Source organism: Archocentrus centrarchus, chromosome 4, assembly GCF_007364275.1.
Source record: "Archocentrus centrarchus isolate MPI-CPG fArcCen1 chromosome 4, fArcCen1, whole genome shotgun sequence".
Lineage (NCBI taxonomy): Eukaryota > Metazoa > Chordata > Actinopteri > Cichliformes > Cichlidae > Archocentrus > Archocentrus centrarchus.
This window is the reverse complement of record NC_044349.1, coordinates 37,446,587-37,458,981: the sequence shown is the minus strand read 5'-3', so window position 1 is coordinate 37,458,981 and position 12,395 is coordinate 37,446,587. Positions and strand designations below refer to the sequence as shown.

The 12,395-nt window shown below is 43.5% G+C and overlaps 1 protein-coding gene across 1 annotated transcript; it reads right to left on the bottom strand.

Annotated features, from left to right (window-relative positions):
- Window positions 1–370: 370 nt before the first annotated feature.
- scly (selenocysteine lyase) lies at window positions 371–8,623 on the bottom strand. The gene is made up of 13 exons (XM_030728241.1): window positions 8,521–8,623; window positions 7,463–7,561; window positions 6,288–6,397; window positions 6,026–6,126; window positions 5,749–5,926; window positions 5,042–5,169; window positions 4,730–4,885; window positions 4,543–4,649; window positions 4,410–4,446; window positions 1,429–1,512; window positions 1,218–1,317; window positions 973–1,048; window positions 371–869 (listed from the first exon to the last, which is right to left on the bottom strand). Exons 1-13 carry the CDS (start codon window positions 8,574–8,576, stop codon window positions 716–718), a joined length of 1,386 nt encoding a protein of 461 aa, XP_030584101.1. The 5' UTR covers window positions 8,577–8,623; the 3' UTR covers window positions 371–715.
- Between the last annotated feature and the right edge of the window lie 3,772 nt (window positions 8,624–12,395).

Genomic DNA, 12,395 nt, shown 5'->3' with positions numbered 1-12,395 from the left:
GCACAAAGTCCCCTGCAATAACTACAAAACCCCTCATGTACTTGTCGGCTCCTCCTGAGCCAGGAAAGCAGAAAAGCGACACTCGAGCGGCAGCCAGCTGGCCAGCGTAGCTGTTGGGGAGAAGGGAGGGGGTCAGAGGCGGTGAGAAAGAAAGGTAATGAAAGACGGGTGGAGGCGCAGCACCCGTGGCCTCCTGCTCTCTCTTTGTGTGGCAGTGACCATATGCTGGCACATGCACACACACTTCACTGGAGATGGGGGAGCTGAAGCAGCACGGAAACTTAAGTAATGGGAGAAGTCGGAGCCAAGGCATGGTGGATTACAATGAGAGTCATTTTTTACAACTATTTTAAAAATTAATCAAAGAGAAGGGTGACTAAGCAGCTGGTGCATGTCGAATATTATAACCTACATAAAACATTTCATGGTTGATTTGAGAAAATATTAAAAGTGCATGTAAATATTTTATTTCATAACACTCATACATGTGCCCCCACTCCAATTAGCAAAGAGCTCCTCACATGACGTGATGGAAGCTGAGTACACTCCTCCATAACATCATCCCTCAGGTCACTCTGAGTTCTCCACTTTTATTATTTATATGAAATATTTCATCCATTTTACATGATCAGCTAAAGTATTAATAAACACAGATGCTGCCTGTTTAGTGCATCCTGATTTGACCTGCAGAATAACTCTGTGCAAATGAAAGCCATCAGTTTGTTTCTTCCAACAGCTGCACGGTTTCCCTCAAGTCCTCCACAACTGCATCCACATCTGCTTCGGTCGTCTCCCTGCCAACGCTCAACCTCAAAGCGTTCGCTGCCACCTCTGAGGGGACGCCGCAGCTCAGAAGGATGTGGGAAGGTCTGATGGACATGAAAGGAGCATGGCAGGGGAGGGGGTCGTGTCACTGCAAACAATATAGTATGTGGACAAAAGCGTAACAGGTGAGAAAAGGGACTCTTTTACCTGTTTCCACTGTCTGAGTGGCAGGCGGCACCGACGCTGGCTAGCAGCCTCCTACAGTTTGACAATACCCTCCAGCCTAAAGCACGAGGGAGAGAGATTAATCATTCAAAACCTTTGTCGTTTACAAATAGCCCCATGCAGGTCATGACCTGCCTCTGACAAACATCGGTGTAGGGTTGGAGGACACTGTTGGCACCGGCAGGCCAAACAGACATAGGACAGAGAGAGAAGAGTCGTGACATCACCTTGTAATCTTGGACCCAGGATGGACACGTTACATGTGTTAGGGAGGATATCAGAGCCGGGGAAATGGCTGTTGAAGTGGATCCTGTCTGCAAAGACGGCCTTTGGAGGTATGAAAGAAAAGCAAAGGAAGGAGTTTCAAGACAAACTAATTCCAGTGTAAATGAACAGAAGTACAGTGCTGACGTTAGCAGCAATCAGACTCAAACTCACCTGCAGTCGCTCTTCCAAGTAAAGTTTAATACTCCGCATATGACTCTCATAATCTGACAGATTAGAGGTCACCAGCTCTGCAGCCTAACACACACACACACACACACACACACACAACAAATCAGCAACTGTACAAGAGGCGCTTTTATTACAAAACACTTTATTAGAAACACCTCCACACCTGCTTATGGTGGCCGTGCAACGCTTAAAAGTCTGCAGGTACAGACCACAAACCTCCATTCATGTTCAGCTCACCTGGTTGAGTGGGTGAGTCATATGCTGAAAGACAGCAAGGGTCTGGGTTCGATCCCACCCTGAACCCTTGCTTTCCTCCTACTTTCTGTCTGTCCTATCCAGTGAAGGCAAAAATGTTCATTTCAGTTGTATTTATATAGCACCAAATCACAACAAACAGTCCTCTGTTTCTGCTGTGGTACACAATATGGTGTAAAATGGCATGGATCCATGAACCAAGTTGCCTTTTGTCAGCAGTCCAGGCTGCTGCTGGTGGTGTAATGGTGTGGGGACAGTTTTCTTAGCACACACTGTGGTCTGAGCGCCATCCAGAGGTTAAAAATGTTTAGTAAACACACACATCAGGGTGGCACAGTGGTTAGTACTGACACCTCACAGCAAGAGGGCCCTCAGTTTGAACCTCCTGGTCTTTCTGTGTTGAATTCACATGTTGGTCCAGCGCCTTCATGGGTTCTCTCTAGCTTCCTCCCACAGTCTAAAGACATGCTTGTCAGGGTCCCTGGTAACTGGCCACATGCACTCCATTATGGTGTTAATTAAATTTATATTATGTAACACAAGTAATAACAAGTGTCTGGCCCGTGATTATAATGCTAACACAACAGATTCAGCTGTAATAAATCACTTTACCTGAAAGCTGTTTAAATGCTGGAATTTGTTATATTATTTATATTTAGAGCATTACTGATTAATTCTGTGTGAATCAACAACTCCACCACAAGCTACAGATTAACACACGCTAAATGGACCTAGCACGTTAGCATTCACCCATTCACACCCATTCATGCAAACACTTTCTAACATTCACACACAGTCACACTCCGACGGCTGCATCGAAGAGCAACTCGGGGTTCAGTATCTTGCCCAAGGACTCATTGGCATGCAGACCGGAGCAGGCAGGAATCAAACCACCAACCTTCTGATCAGTAGATGACCTGCTCTTCCTCCTGAGCCAATTTAATCAAGACATTAAATTCTTTTTAAACATTAAACATCACCTGCTTCATAAATGAAGCATTTATTGAGGTTTTCTGGGATACAAAGCAAAACAATGCCAGCTGTTTGTTCACTGCAGTTCTACTGTAACGACACGGCGGCACCGCGCTCCAATCGTCTGTATGAAGCATTTATAACGTGTAACTAATGACTTCATTTACTGTTCATAAATCATTTTTTCATACATCACATTAAATCATTAATGACAACAACAACCTGGTTGCTAAGACGTGCATGTAAAGAAGACCCTGTGGGCTGACATACTGCCTTAAAATGAATATTTTAAATTAAATCGGTACCTTTGCCCTGAGTTTTTTACCTGGTTGTGAATAAATGTGAGCTGTTTCCTCAGGTTGGTAGGATGTTGTTTGATCTTCTGTTTATGAGAATATTAACATGTGACAGTGGAAAGAAAACTGTATATACAGTATTAGGGCTGAGTAACCCTCATTCGTCTGTCCTTATTTTAAATGTGCTTTGCTGCTTTGGTGAACATGTCCTGTCATAAAGCAGGAAGAGAAAACCTGACTCAGAGGCACTCAGTATTCAGTACAGAGTCATCCTCTGTAAAATCATGCAAATCTGAAAAAAGTTATTTAATTAAGTCATACAAGGTTTCACTTTCATACATATGAACATTTTCTGGATTACAGGCCTGAAGTACACAGGACACAGGCAGAAATACTGAGCATACACACAAGAGACATCCTCATGAAACTTTAGGGGTTAAAAACAGATTTCAACTATTGAAAACTGGAACTAAATCACTTTTAAACTTGCTGAAGCTAGAAGATGAGCCTGGTATACAGATGTAGATAAAAATGAGTCTTTTCACCTGCTATGATTTTCTGATAATTCCCCCTTGAATTATCAGAAAACTTGTCAAACATCCAGGTATCAATGCTGATTTCTCTACATTAAATATGGTGCAGTTTATTGAAACAGTGACATATCTCATGATACCAACGCTCAGAAAAACTGGTGAACAAAAACAGATTTTATTAAGCTTAAATATGTTTTCAACCCTGAAACGTTCATGTGGATCTCTCCTGTACTTATGAAGTTCTGTAACTCAGAAAATACTCATAGTGTGTATAAAATCTTGCATGGCTTCAATAAATATAAGAAAGGTGATTTTCAGGAGCTCAGATGGAACCAACTGGGAGGCAGAGCCTTCAGCTTTCAGGCGCCTCTTCTGTGGAACCAGCTCCCAGCTTGGATTCAGGAGACAGACACCCTCTCTATTTTTAAGATTAGGCTTAAAACTTTCCTTTATGATCAAGCTTATAGTTAGGGCTGGATCAGGTGACCCTGAACCCTCCCTTAGTTATGCTGCTATAGGCCTAGGCAGCTGGGGGGGGTCCCATAATGCACTGTTTCTTTTCATTCACCTTATTTACTCTGTTGATACCCCACTCTGCATTTAATCATTAGTTATTATTAATCTCTGTCTCTCTTCCACAGCATGTCTTTTTTTTCTCTCCCCCCTCACAGCAGATGACCCCCCCTCCCTGAGCCTGGTTCTACTGGAGGTTTCTTCCTGTATTCTTGGATCTTATCTTACAATATAAAGCACACTGAGGCGACTGTTTGTTGTGATTTGGTGCTATACAAATAAAAATGAATTGAACGAATTGATTTTTCATGGAAAGATGTTTTATGCTTTTAGAGAAACATCAGTCCATCCATGGAGACATTCCAGTAACATAAGTTCAGTGAAGGAAACGCACCTTTCCAAGACCTGCAATCATTGGCGTGTTTTCTGTGCTGTAACAGTGAGAAAGACAGAAAATAGATGCATTTATTTCAGCATCCCCACTGAGTCTTTCATATTCAGTTTTTTAACTCAGTAAAGATCATCACCCTGGTCTGAAGTTCCTCTCCTGTCCTCCACCAAACAGCATCGGATACAACGGAGTCCTCGTTCCAGGTCCGTTGACGTACAAAGCGCCAATCCGAGGGCCGTAGAACTAGAAACACAACAAAGCCTGTTGATAATGTTTTATTCTTGCTAGAAATGGATTTTATCGTGTCCACAGCAGATCCTCACCTTGTGTCCCACTATGGTGAGGTAATCCACTCCCAGCTCACTGACATCCACTCGGATTTTCCCCAGGGCCTGAGCGGCATCCGTGTGGAGCAGGATCCTGAGCCGCTCACGCTGCTTGTTCAGAGGTTTTATTCTCTGGCAGATCTCCTGGACTGGCTGATAAGAAGAAGCTGTTTCAGCATCCAGCTCAAAGTTTTCTGCTTTTAATTTAGAATTATAACAAGCTGAAATAATCAGCTCCTCTGCTTTTTAATCTTCTATTTTACAGGGAAACTCATTTCAGTAATATCAGTCCAGACTGTTTCCTCTTACCATGATGACTCCCGTCTCATTGTTGGCCAGCATAACAGAGATGAGACACGTGTTGGGCCGCACAGCGGCCATGATATCCTCCACCTCCACACGGGCTGTCCCCTTAGACACGGGCACGAAGGTCACATCTACGGAAAAGAGACATTGAGTTGAGAAAAGAAGTAAATGTGAGGAGTTTTTTTTAGGTAATTTGAACCTTGGTTCGTTTAAAGGTAATGTTTGTAATTACCCGCTGCGCTGACATGCTTTCAGATGTGTGCTGCTGCTGCGCCTCTGATATTTATTTTTAGCTACCACCATTTTCTTTGGCCACATTTAACCTCAGTAATTACAAATTAAGACCAAACAATGGGAAAAAGAGGCTTTCTACTGGGTTAGTCCTCCAACACGTCGACCCATCTTAAATTAAATAGCTTAAAATCGCTGAGGAGGAGGCAGAGACGCTGTCTTCTTCACAGTGGTGTGCACTGTGTATAAACCTGATCTTATCTAATAATAGAAAAAATATTTACCAAATGATTCTCATTGGCAGCAAAATTTCATGGAATTTAAAACATTTTTAAAATCGTATTTATCTTGATTTTATTTCAGACTTTTTATGACCCACTGGAACCCTGCAGCATGTACATGACGCCTACGAGGTCGCCTGTACGTCCTCCTTCTCCTCATATAAATCTTAATGAAAGCTGTACAGGGTGCTCTCCTACCTGCTTTTCTTTCCTTCTCAAGGTGCTGAGCCACGAGTTTGACCGAGTCGTGCTCAACATTACAGGTGATAATGTGAGGAAGGCCCGTGCGTCCGTTCAGGTGTCCTGCACCTTGTTCTGCAGCCCTGCAGTGTTTCCTGAAGTGCTCCACAGCAGTGTGCAGCACCAGGTTATTGGCCTGAAAAACACAATGTGTGCTGTGAACCACAGTTTTTAGTTTCCTAAGCTCATAAATTAATGCTGCAGCTTTTCTGAATGGGAAACCATCCCTGCCTACCTCAGTGCCACCTGAAGTGAAAATGATGTCCTCCGCCTTCCCTCCAACCATTCTTGCCACGTTTTCTCTGGACTGATTAATGATAGCTTTAGCTTTAGCACCTGGAAACACAAATGACTGAAACACTTTGTTGCTGGTAGGAGTATTTAAAACAACAAGAACTTAACAAACTTAACAAAATATATGAATTAAAATGTAATTCTGAGAAATAACAATGATATTAAACATTTAGGTTGTGACACAGTTTTCAAGCCTTCTTCACCTGCTACATAGTTGCTACTCGGGTTTCCCCAGGCGTCCTCGAGGGCCTCGCAAATGGCCTGAATCACCTCTGGCAGCGGGGGGGTAGTAGCGTTGTAATCCATGTAGATCCTGAAGTATACAAAGAGCACTCTCATCACACTTTGAGTATTGTGCTACTGTAAGTGTATGTGTCATCATATATTCATAAAACATCAAATCACCAATCAGCTAGAGACCGTCTTGCAATGGAAGCACAGCAGCTGTAACAATTATCAACACGTGGACCCAGATCGGCTTTGCTGCATCATTACTTTATAAAAAACGTCCATCCTGGAACTCGGCCTTCATTCTGAGCACAGCTACACAGCTGCTAAGCTTCATGACTGCACGCTGTTTGCAAAATCTGTCCACAGCCAGACATGTGAAAGTGGAGCAGTAGCCTAATGCTATTTTTATTTGCTGTTACATGCACTGCTCAAAGTAATAAAAGCAACTCATCAGATCTCAACAGGAAAAAACCTCCTGCTGGATATCTCCTCTGATATGGGCTGGGTAATGTGTTGACACCCCAAAATCAAAGTGAACAGACAGATGCAGCAGGCTGGAAAACTCTGCTGAAATTTCACTGCAGCAACTCAAAGAGGTATTCAGTAGTTTGTATGGACCCCACATGGCATGCTCCTATGGATGGATGGTGTCCTGGAGGACCTCCTCCCAGATCTGGACCAGGGCATCACTGAGCTCCTGGACAGTCCGGTGCAACCTGGGTCCATCAGATGGACCGAAACATGATGTCCCAGAGGTGTGTGAAAACACGGGGCTCCAGTGGTGGTACGCGTCAAAATAACATCCACATGGCTGGCAGGACCCAAGGTTTCCCAGCAGAACATTGTCCAAAGCATCACACTGCCTCTGCAAGCTTGCCTTCTTCCCATAGTGCCTCCTGGTGCCAGGTGTTCCACAGGTAAGGGGCAGACATGCACCCTGTAGTTTTATTATATTTATAAATATAATAAAACTACAATTTTTCCCAAACCTACCTAAACCTGAGTAATCGTGGTAAATCAATGTTATCTCAATTTTGCCCCCAAAAACTGTGAGTCTGATTTTGCCATAATTAAGCAGCCCTAAGCTACAGTAGCACTGCTGCTGCACAGGTAACTTGTCTGCTAAATACCTAATTAGTTTCCTTACCTGTCTAGATTCATCTCTGAATAGTGATGAAAATTATGCTGACTGAAGGTAGGACCCTGTACCAAGGGCACATCATCAGGCTTTTTGGCCATAGTACGCCTGGAGAGAAAAAGGACATTTATCATATTTACTTGGATGTCTGAGCAGATAAATCAGAGTCAGGCAGAAGGATGTAGAATCAGTCCATCTGAAGATAAGCTGACATTCACTGCTGCCAGAGGCTGACAGTTTATGTGTGTGTGTGTGTGTGTGTGTGTGTGTGTGTCCTTCTAAGTCTGTTTTATCTTCACATCCAGTTTCATGTTCACAGATTAAAATGTGACAGAGGGCTGAACGACTTTAAACCTAAAAGCAATGCTTGTTCTCCAGAGCCTGCTTCAATTATAAAAGGGGAAAATACTGTTGTTAGTTTACATAAACTACAAGAGTTTGTTCCTTTGCACTGTGATCTGTAGACTGTCAGGATGTGGGAAACACAGATGTGCTGTTCAGGAAGTTCATGTGTTTGCAAACTGATGGCTCAGTACTGAGAAATAATCTCTCAGTGTTGCTGTTTATTTCTAACGTGACAGCTGCACACCAGAGCCTGGCAGCACATTATGATCATGCATAAAACACTGCCATGCGTCTGCTGCGTCACCCCCTGAACGCACGCCGATGCCAGTGACCGTGACACACGCGCGCGCACGCAGTTTGCACTGCGTTAACTTTCCCGCAGGTTCCACAGGGTTATGTATAAGACCTAGTCCTTAGCAGACCATCTACAGAGCTGTAATAAGCGAGCACCGAGGCTTGAACCCATTATTTACTGGTCATATTTGTCCGGGGGCTCCTCTCCGGAGCCAGATATCATTGCATCCTGTCCTCGCGATCAATCAGGACACAGAGGACTTCTAAAACCATGTTTGATAAGCGGCGCTGTCGGCCATTCCTCCAGCTAACGCTAGCTTTCCGTGAGTCACTTTAGCCGCTCCGTCTGTAAAAAGATCGCGTTTCTCTGCGATTCCGCCTTCAGGCTGAGTCAGGACCCCCCGGCACCCCCACAGCTTGGTTCTGACCTTGGAAAGTGATGAGAAGACGCTTCAAACGGTTTACAACCGTACGTGTCAATCATCAGCTAGCTAGCGTGTCCGTGTCACTTCCCGCACACGGTTGCCAGATGCCTTAAAGAGAAACCCACAATTTAATATCGCAGAAATAACGGACATTAATCATTCATCATGTATGAGAGTCGAGTGCTTTTTAATCATATTTGTTTTTATTTTATATTTTATATTTAGTAAACAGCAAAAATTATTCAGAGTTTAGTCAGTTTAGGGGTAAACTAAGAAGGGTTAGTTTTATTTTAGTGTTGACATTTGTCCTGTTGGAAAATATGAAAATCTGTCTGGTAGATGAGGATTTATAAATCAGAATTATTTTAGAAACCGTTTTTAAAAACGCTGACTTACGGACATGGCAACATCAGGGATGCTGTTTCAGCTCTTTTTAAATGCTTTATATTCTGTTTGGAGGTTTAATCTACAATTATCTATCATTTTTCTATAAACTAATATTTTACTTATTTTTTGTAGTGTGGCTGTTTTATGAAGACCACACGTCTCTAACACAACAACAACAATAACGTGTTTCATTAGGTCAGAAAAACAGAAAAGTACACCTTTATTATAGTTGATCAAATAAATTCTGAATATATTAATTATAATAGCAAAAGTCATAGCCGAATTAAAAGGCTTGTTTAACAATCTTAATACAAATTCAAAGTAGCGGATTAGTAAATTAACTGGCCAAACGTAGTTGAGTACAGCCAGGTGATGATAGGTGCTAAGCTGATGGTCTTCACGAATCTTCTCTCTGGACCCTCTCCTTGTTAATATGATAACAGGGTTATTAGAGGTTTATTTAGACAAGATAGGGATAAATTCCACATGCTGGTCACCAGGAACCCCCCCCCCCCCCCCCTTCAAATTAAATTGACCTGATGATTTTTTTAAAAAGTTGAATAATGTTTTTTTTTTTTTTTAAAGTTTGCTGAATTTACCCGAAAATAAGGTTTAAAAAAATGGTATTTTTTCTTAGCCAGCTGTTGTGGAAATCTGCCTCTTAGCTGTGCTCCTCAGCCTGGCCAATACTGGCTTTTGGGGGCTGATGTTTTCAATATATATATCAGTTTTCTGTATATACATTATAGCCTATGAGGACTGCACTGTAAGTAGGAAATGATGGGGCCATTTCCAACAATTTTTTTTAACAACACAGACTGTATATAAAAGATGGATGCAGGACCCTCATCTGAAAGGTGAAGCTGATGAAGAGCTTTAGCCTGCATTCTTTCTAATGGCCAGCAGGGGGTGATACCCACGTTTGTATAGAAGTGTTTGACCCCTTTAATCTGTGACCTCAGTGAATGTTTTCCTGATGACCTCATGGGTGAATACAACAGGACTTTCACTGTGTAAATGATGATTAAAGGAGGATAAACCAGAGTATGCCTGATTAATGATTTTACTAAGCAGTGGGTGGTGTCAGGGTGGCTACGTCCATCTTGTTATATACAGTCTGTGATCAACAACCTAATGTGTGTAAAAAAAACAGCTCTCACACTGCAGGGCTGCAGTTTTATCAGTTTCCTGCAGCATGAGAAGTATCTGTGATTTGTACTATTAAAAACCAGCCTGTGGTTCTCAAACTTTTAATGCTAGGGACCTCTAAACAGGAAGCTATTATTCCCCTTCATAACACTAGTACAGCTGCCTTGGGCTTAGTGTCATGTCAAGATGACACTTTATTTCTTCATGCTTACCTGCTAGCCAGCTGGTAAGCTATGCAGAAGCAGGAACAGCTTGCTGCAACTGAGAGGAGTGATTTCATGACAGATTGAAGTGATGTATCTAACATGGGAGGCAGAAGCACTTATTTATTTATGAACACCATACGAATGCATTTTTAAATTATTTTTTTAATTCATTCGTTAGTATTTTTTTGCAACAGGACAGTAGGGAAACCCAACCACAGGGGCCACAAATCAGTGTACTCCTGGTGCCGGCCCCAAGCCTGGATAAATGGGAACAGTAGATTCAGGAAGGGCATCTGGTGTAAAATTAAGCATGTGATTTGGACTGGTTGGGGCCTGGTTAACAACAGCCACCTCTGGAGCTGTTGACCAACAGGGTGCCTGTGGAAACTGTGCTACTGCTGGCTTAAGAGGAGAGGGGGAAGGCACGTGGAGGCAGTGAGAGAAGGACAGGCAGGAGTTTGGAGGTGAGAGTAGGGAATTTAAATATAAGGACTGTGACTGGTAAATGGAGAGAACAACGGTAGATATATTGTGTGTGCAGGAGACCAGGAGCATCAGAGGTGGATTCAAACTGTTCTACCGTGGTGTGGATAGGAAGAGAGAGACGGGTCATCTTGAAGGAAGAGGATGTGAATAGTTTTGTGGAGATGAAGAGAGCATCAGACAGGATCACGAGTTTGAAGCTGGAAATCGAAGGGGTGATGTTGAATGTTCTCAGTGCATGCACCCACAGGTTGGATGTCAGTCAGAAGAGAGAGAAGAATTCTGGAATGAGTTGGATGAAGTGGTAGAGAGTGTCCTCAGAGGGGAGAGGGAGGTGACTGGAGCAGACTTCAATGGACATGTAGGTGAAGGGAACATACTGTAGGTGAGGTAGGTACGGTGTTAAGCAGCAGTATGGGGATGTCAAGGAGAGAGGGCAGGGAGGTTTTGATCACATTTCTTGGAGAGTGAGATGATGCCTGAGGAATGGAGAAGATGTGTGCTGGTACTGATCTTCAAGAACAAGGCTGATGAGCAGAGCTGTAGTAACTACAGAGGGTTGAAGCTGATGGGCCACACCATGAAGATCTGGGAAAGAGTTGTTGAAGCTGGGTTAAGAAGATAATCAGTGAGCGGCAGCGTGGCTTCATGCTCAGAAAGAGCTACAGATGTGATGGTTGCTCTGAGAGTGTTGATGGGGAAGTTGGAGAAGGTCAGAAGGAGCTTCACTGTGTCTCTGTGGATCCAGAGAAAACAGATACCTGGGGTCAACTATCCAAAGGAATAGGGCACAAGAGAGGTGAAGAAGAGAGTGCAGGCAGGGTGGAGATGAGTGTCAAGGGGTGATTTGTGACAGAAGGAGAGCAGCAAGAGTGAAAGGGAAGGTTTACAGATGGTAGTGAGACCTGCAGACTTGAAGGTGTTCAGATCTTCATTGGGAGTGACCAGGATGGACAGGATTGGAAACAAGTACATCAGAGGGACAGCTCAGGTTCAGCGGTTTGAAGACAAAGTCAGAGAAGCGAGGCTGAGATGGTTTGGACATGTGCAGAGGAGGGAGAGTGGATATACTGCACTGTTGAAGATGGAGCTGCCAGGCAGGAGGAGAAGAGGAAGACCTCAGAGAAGATTCACGGCTGTCATGAATGAGGACATTCAGAGGGTTAGTTATAGAGGATACTAGGGATAGGGTGAGATGGAGGCTGATGACCCTCTGTGGCGACCCTTAAGGGAGCAGCTGAAAGAAGAAGATGATAGCTGGACAGTAGGATAGAGACCGGGGGGGGGGGGGGGATACACAGGGGAGCAGAATGGAAGCCAGGGTACTGCAGCAGACCTTCGGCATACGGGTCACCTGCTCAACCTACAGAGCTGTACCAGTGCCCTGTGTGCATGTTTTTGATGATACAGCACAATATTAGGATTTATAGTTTGATCTTTCCTGGGCACCTTGGTTGGGGTCGACAGCACGTCGAGGAGTTCGTGGACAAACAGACACAGAGATTTGCTGTATTATGGTGTGATACCCTTTTCCTTTGGAGATGTTTTTCCTGCCATCTTTTTCTATCATAATTAAAGTGCCACATCTCTTTGGCTGCCTGGATGTCTGACTTGATTTTTGTCTGAGTTTGGATCTTCCTGATGAACGCTGTC

Coding starts and splice junctions, on each gene's coding strand:
- scly (XM_030728241.1), bottom strand. CDS start 8,576: ATGATTGACACGTACGGTTGTAAACCGTTTGAAGCGTCTTCTCATCAC. Junction 7,562..8,520: donor TCTTCTCATCACTTTCCAAG/GTCAGAACCAAG, acceptor TTTTCTCTCCAG/GCGTACTATGGCCAAAAAGC. Junction 1,513..4,409: donor TGATTGCAGGTCTTGGAAAG/GTGCGTTTCCTT, acceptor TGTGTGTGTTAG/GCTGCAGAGCTGGTGACCTC.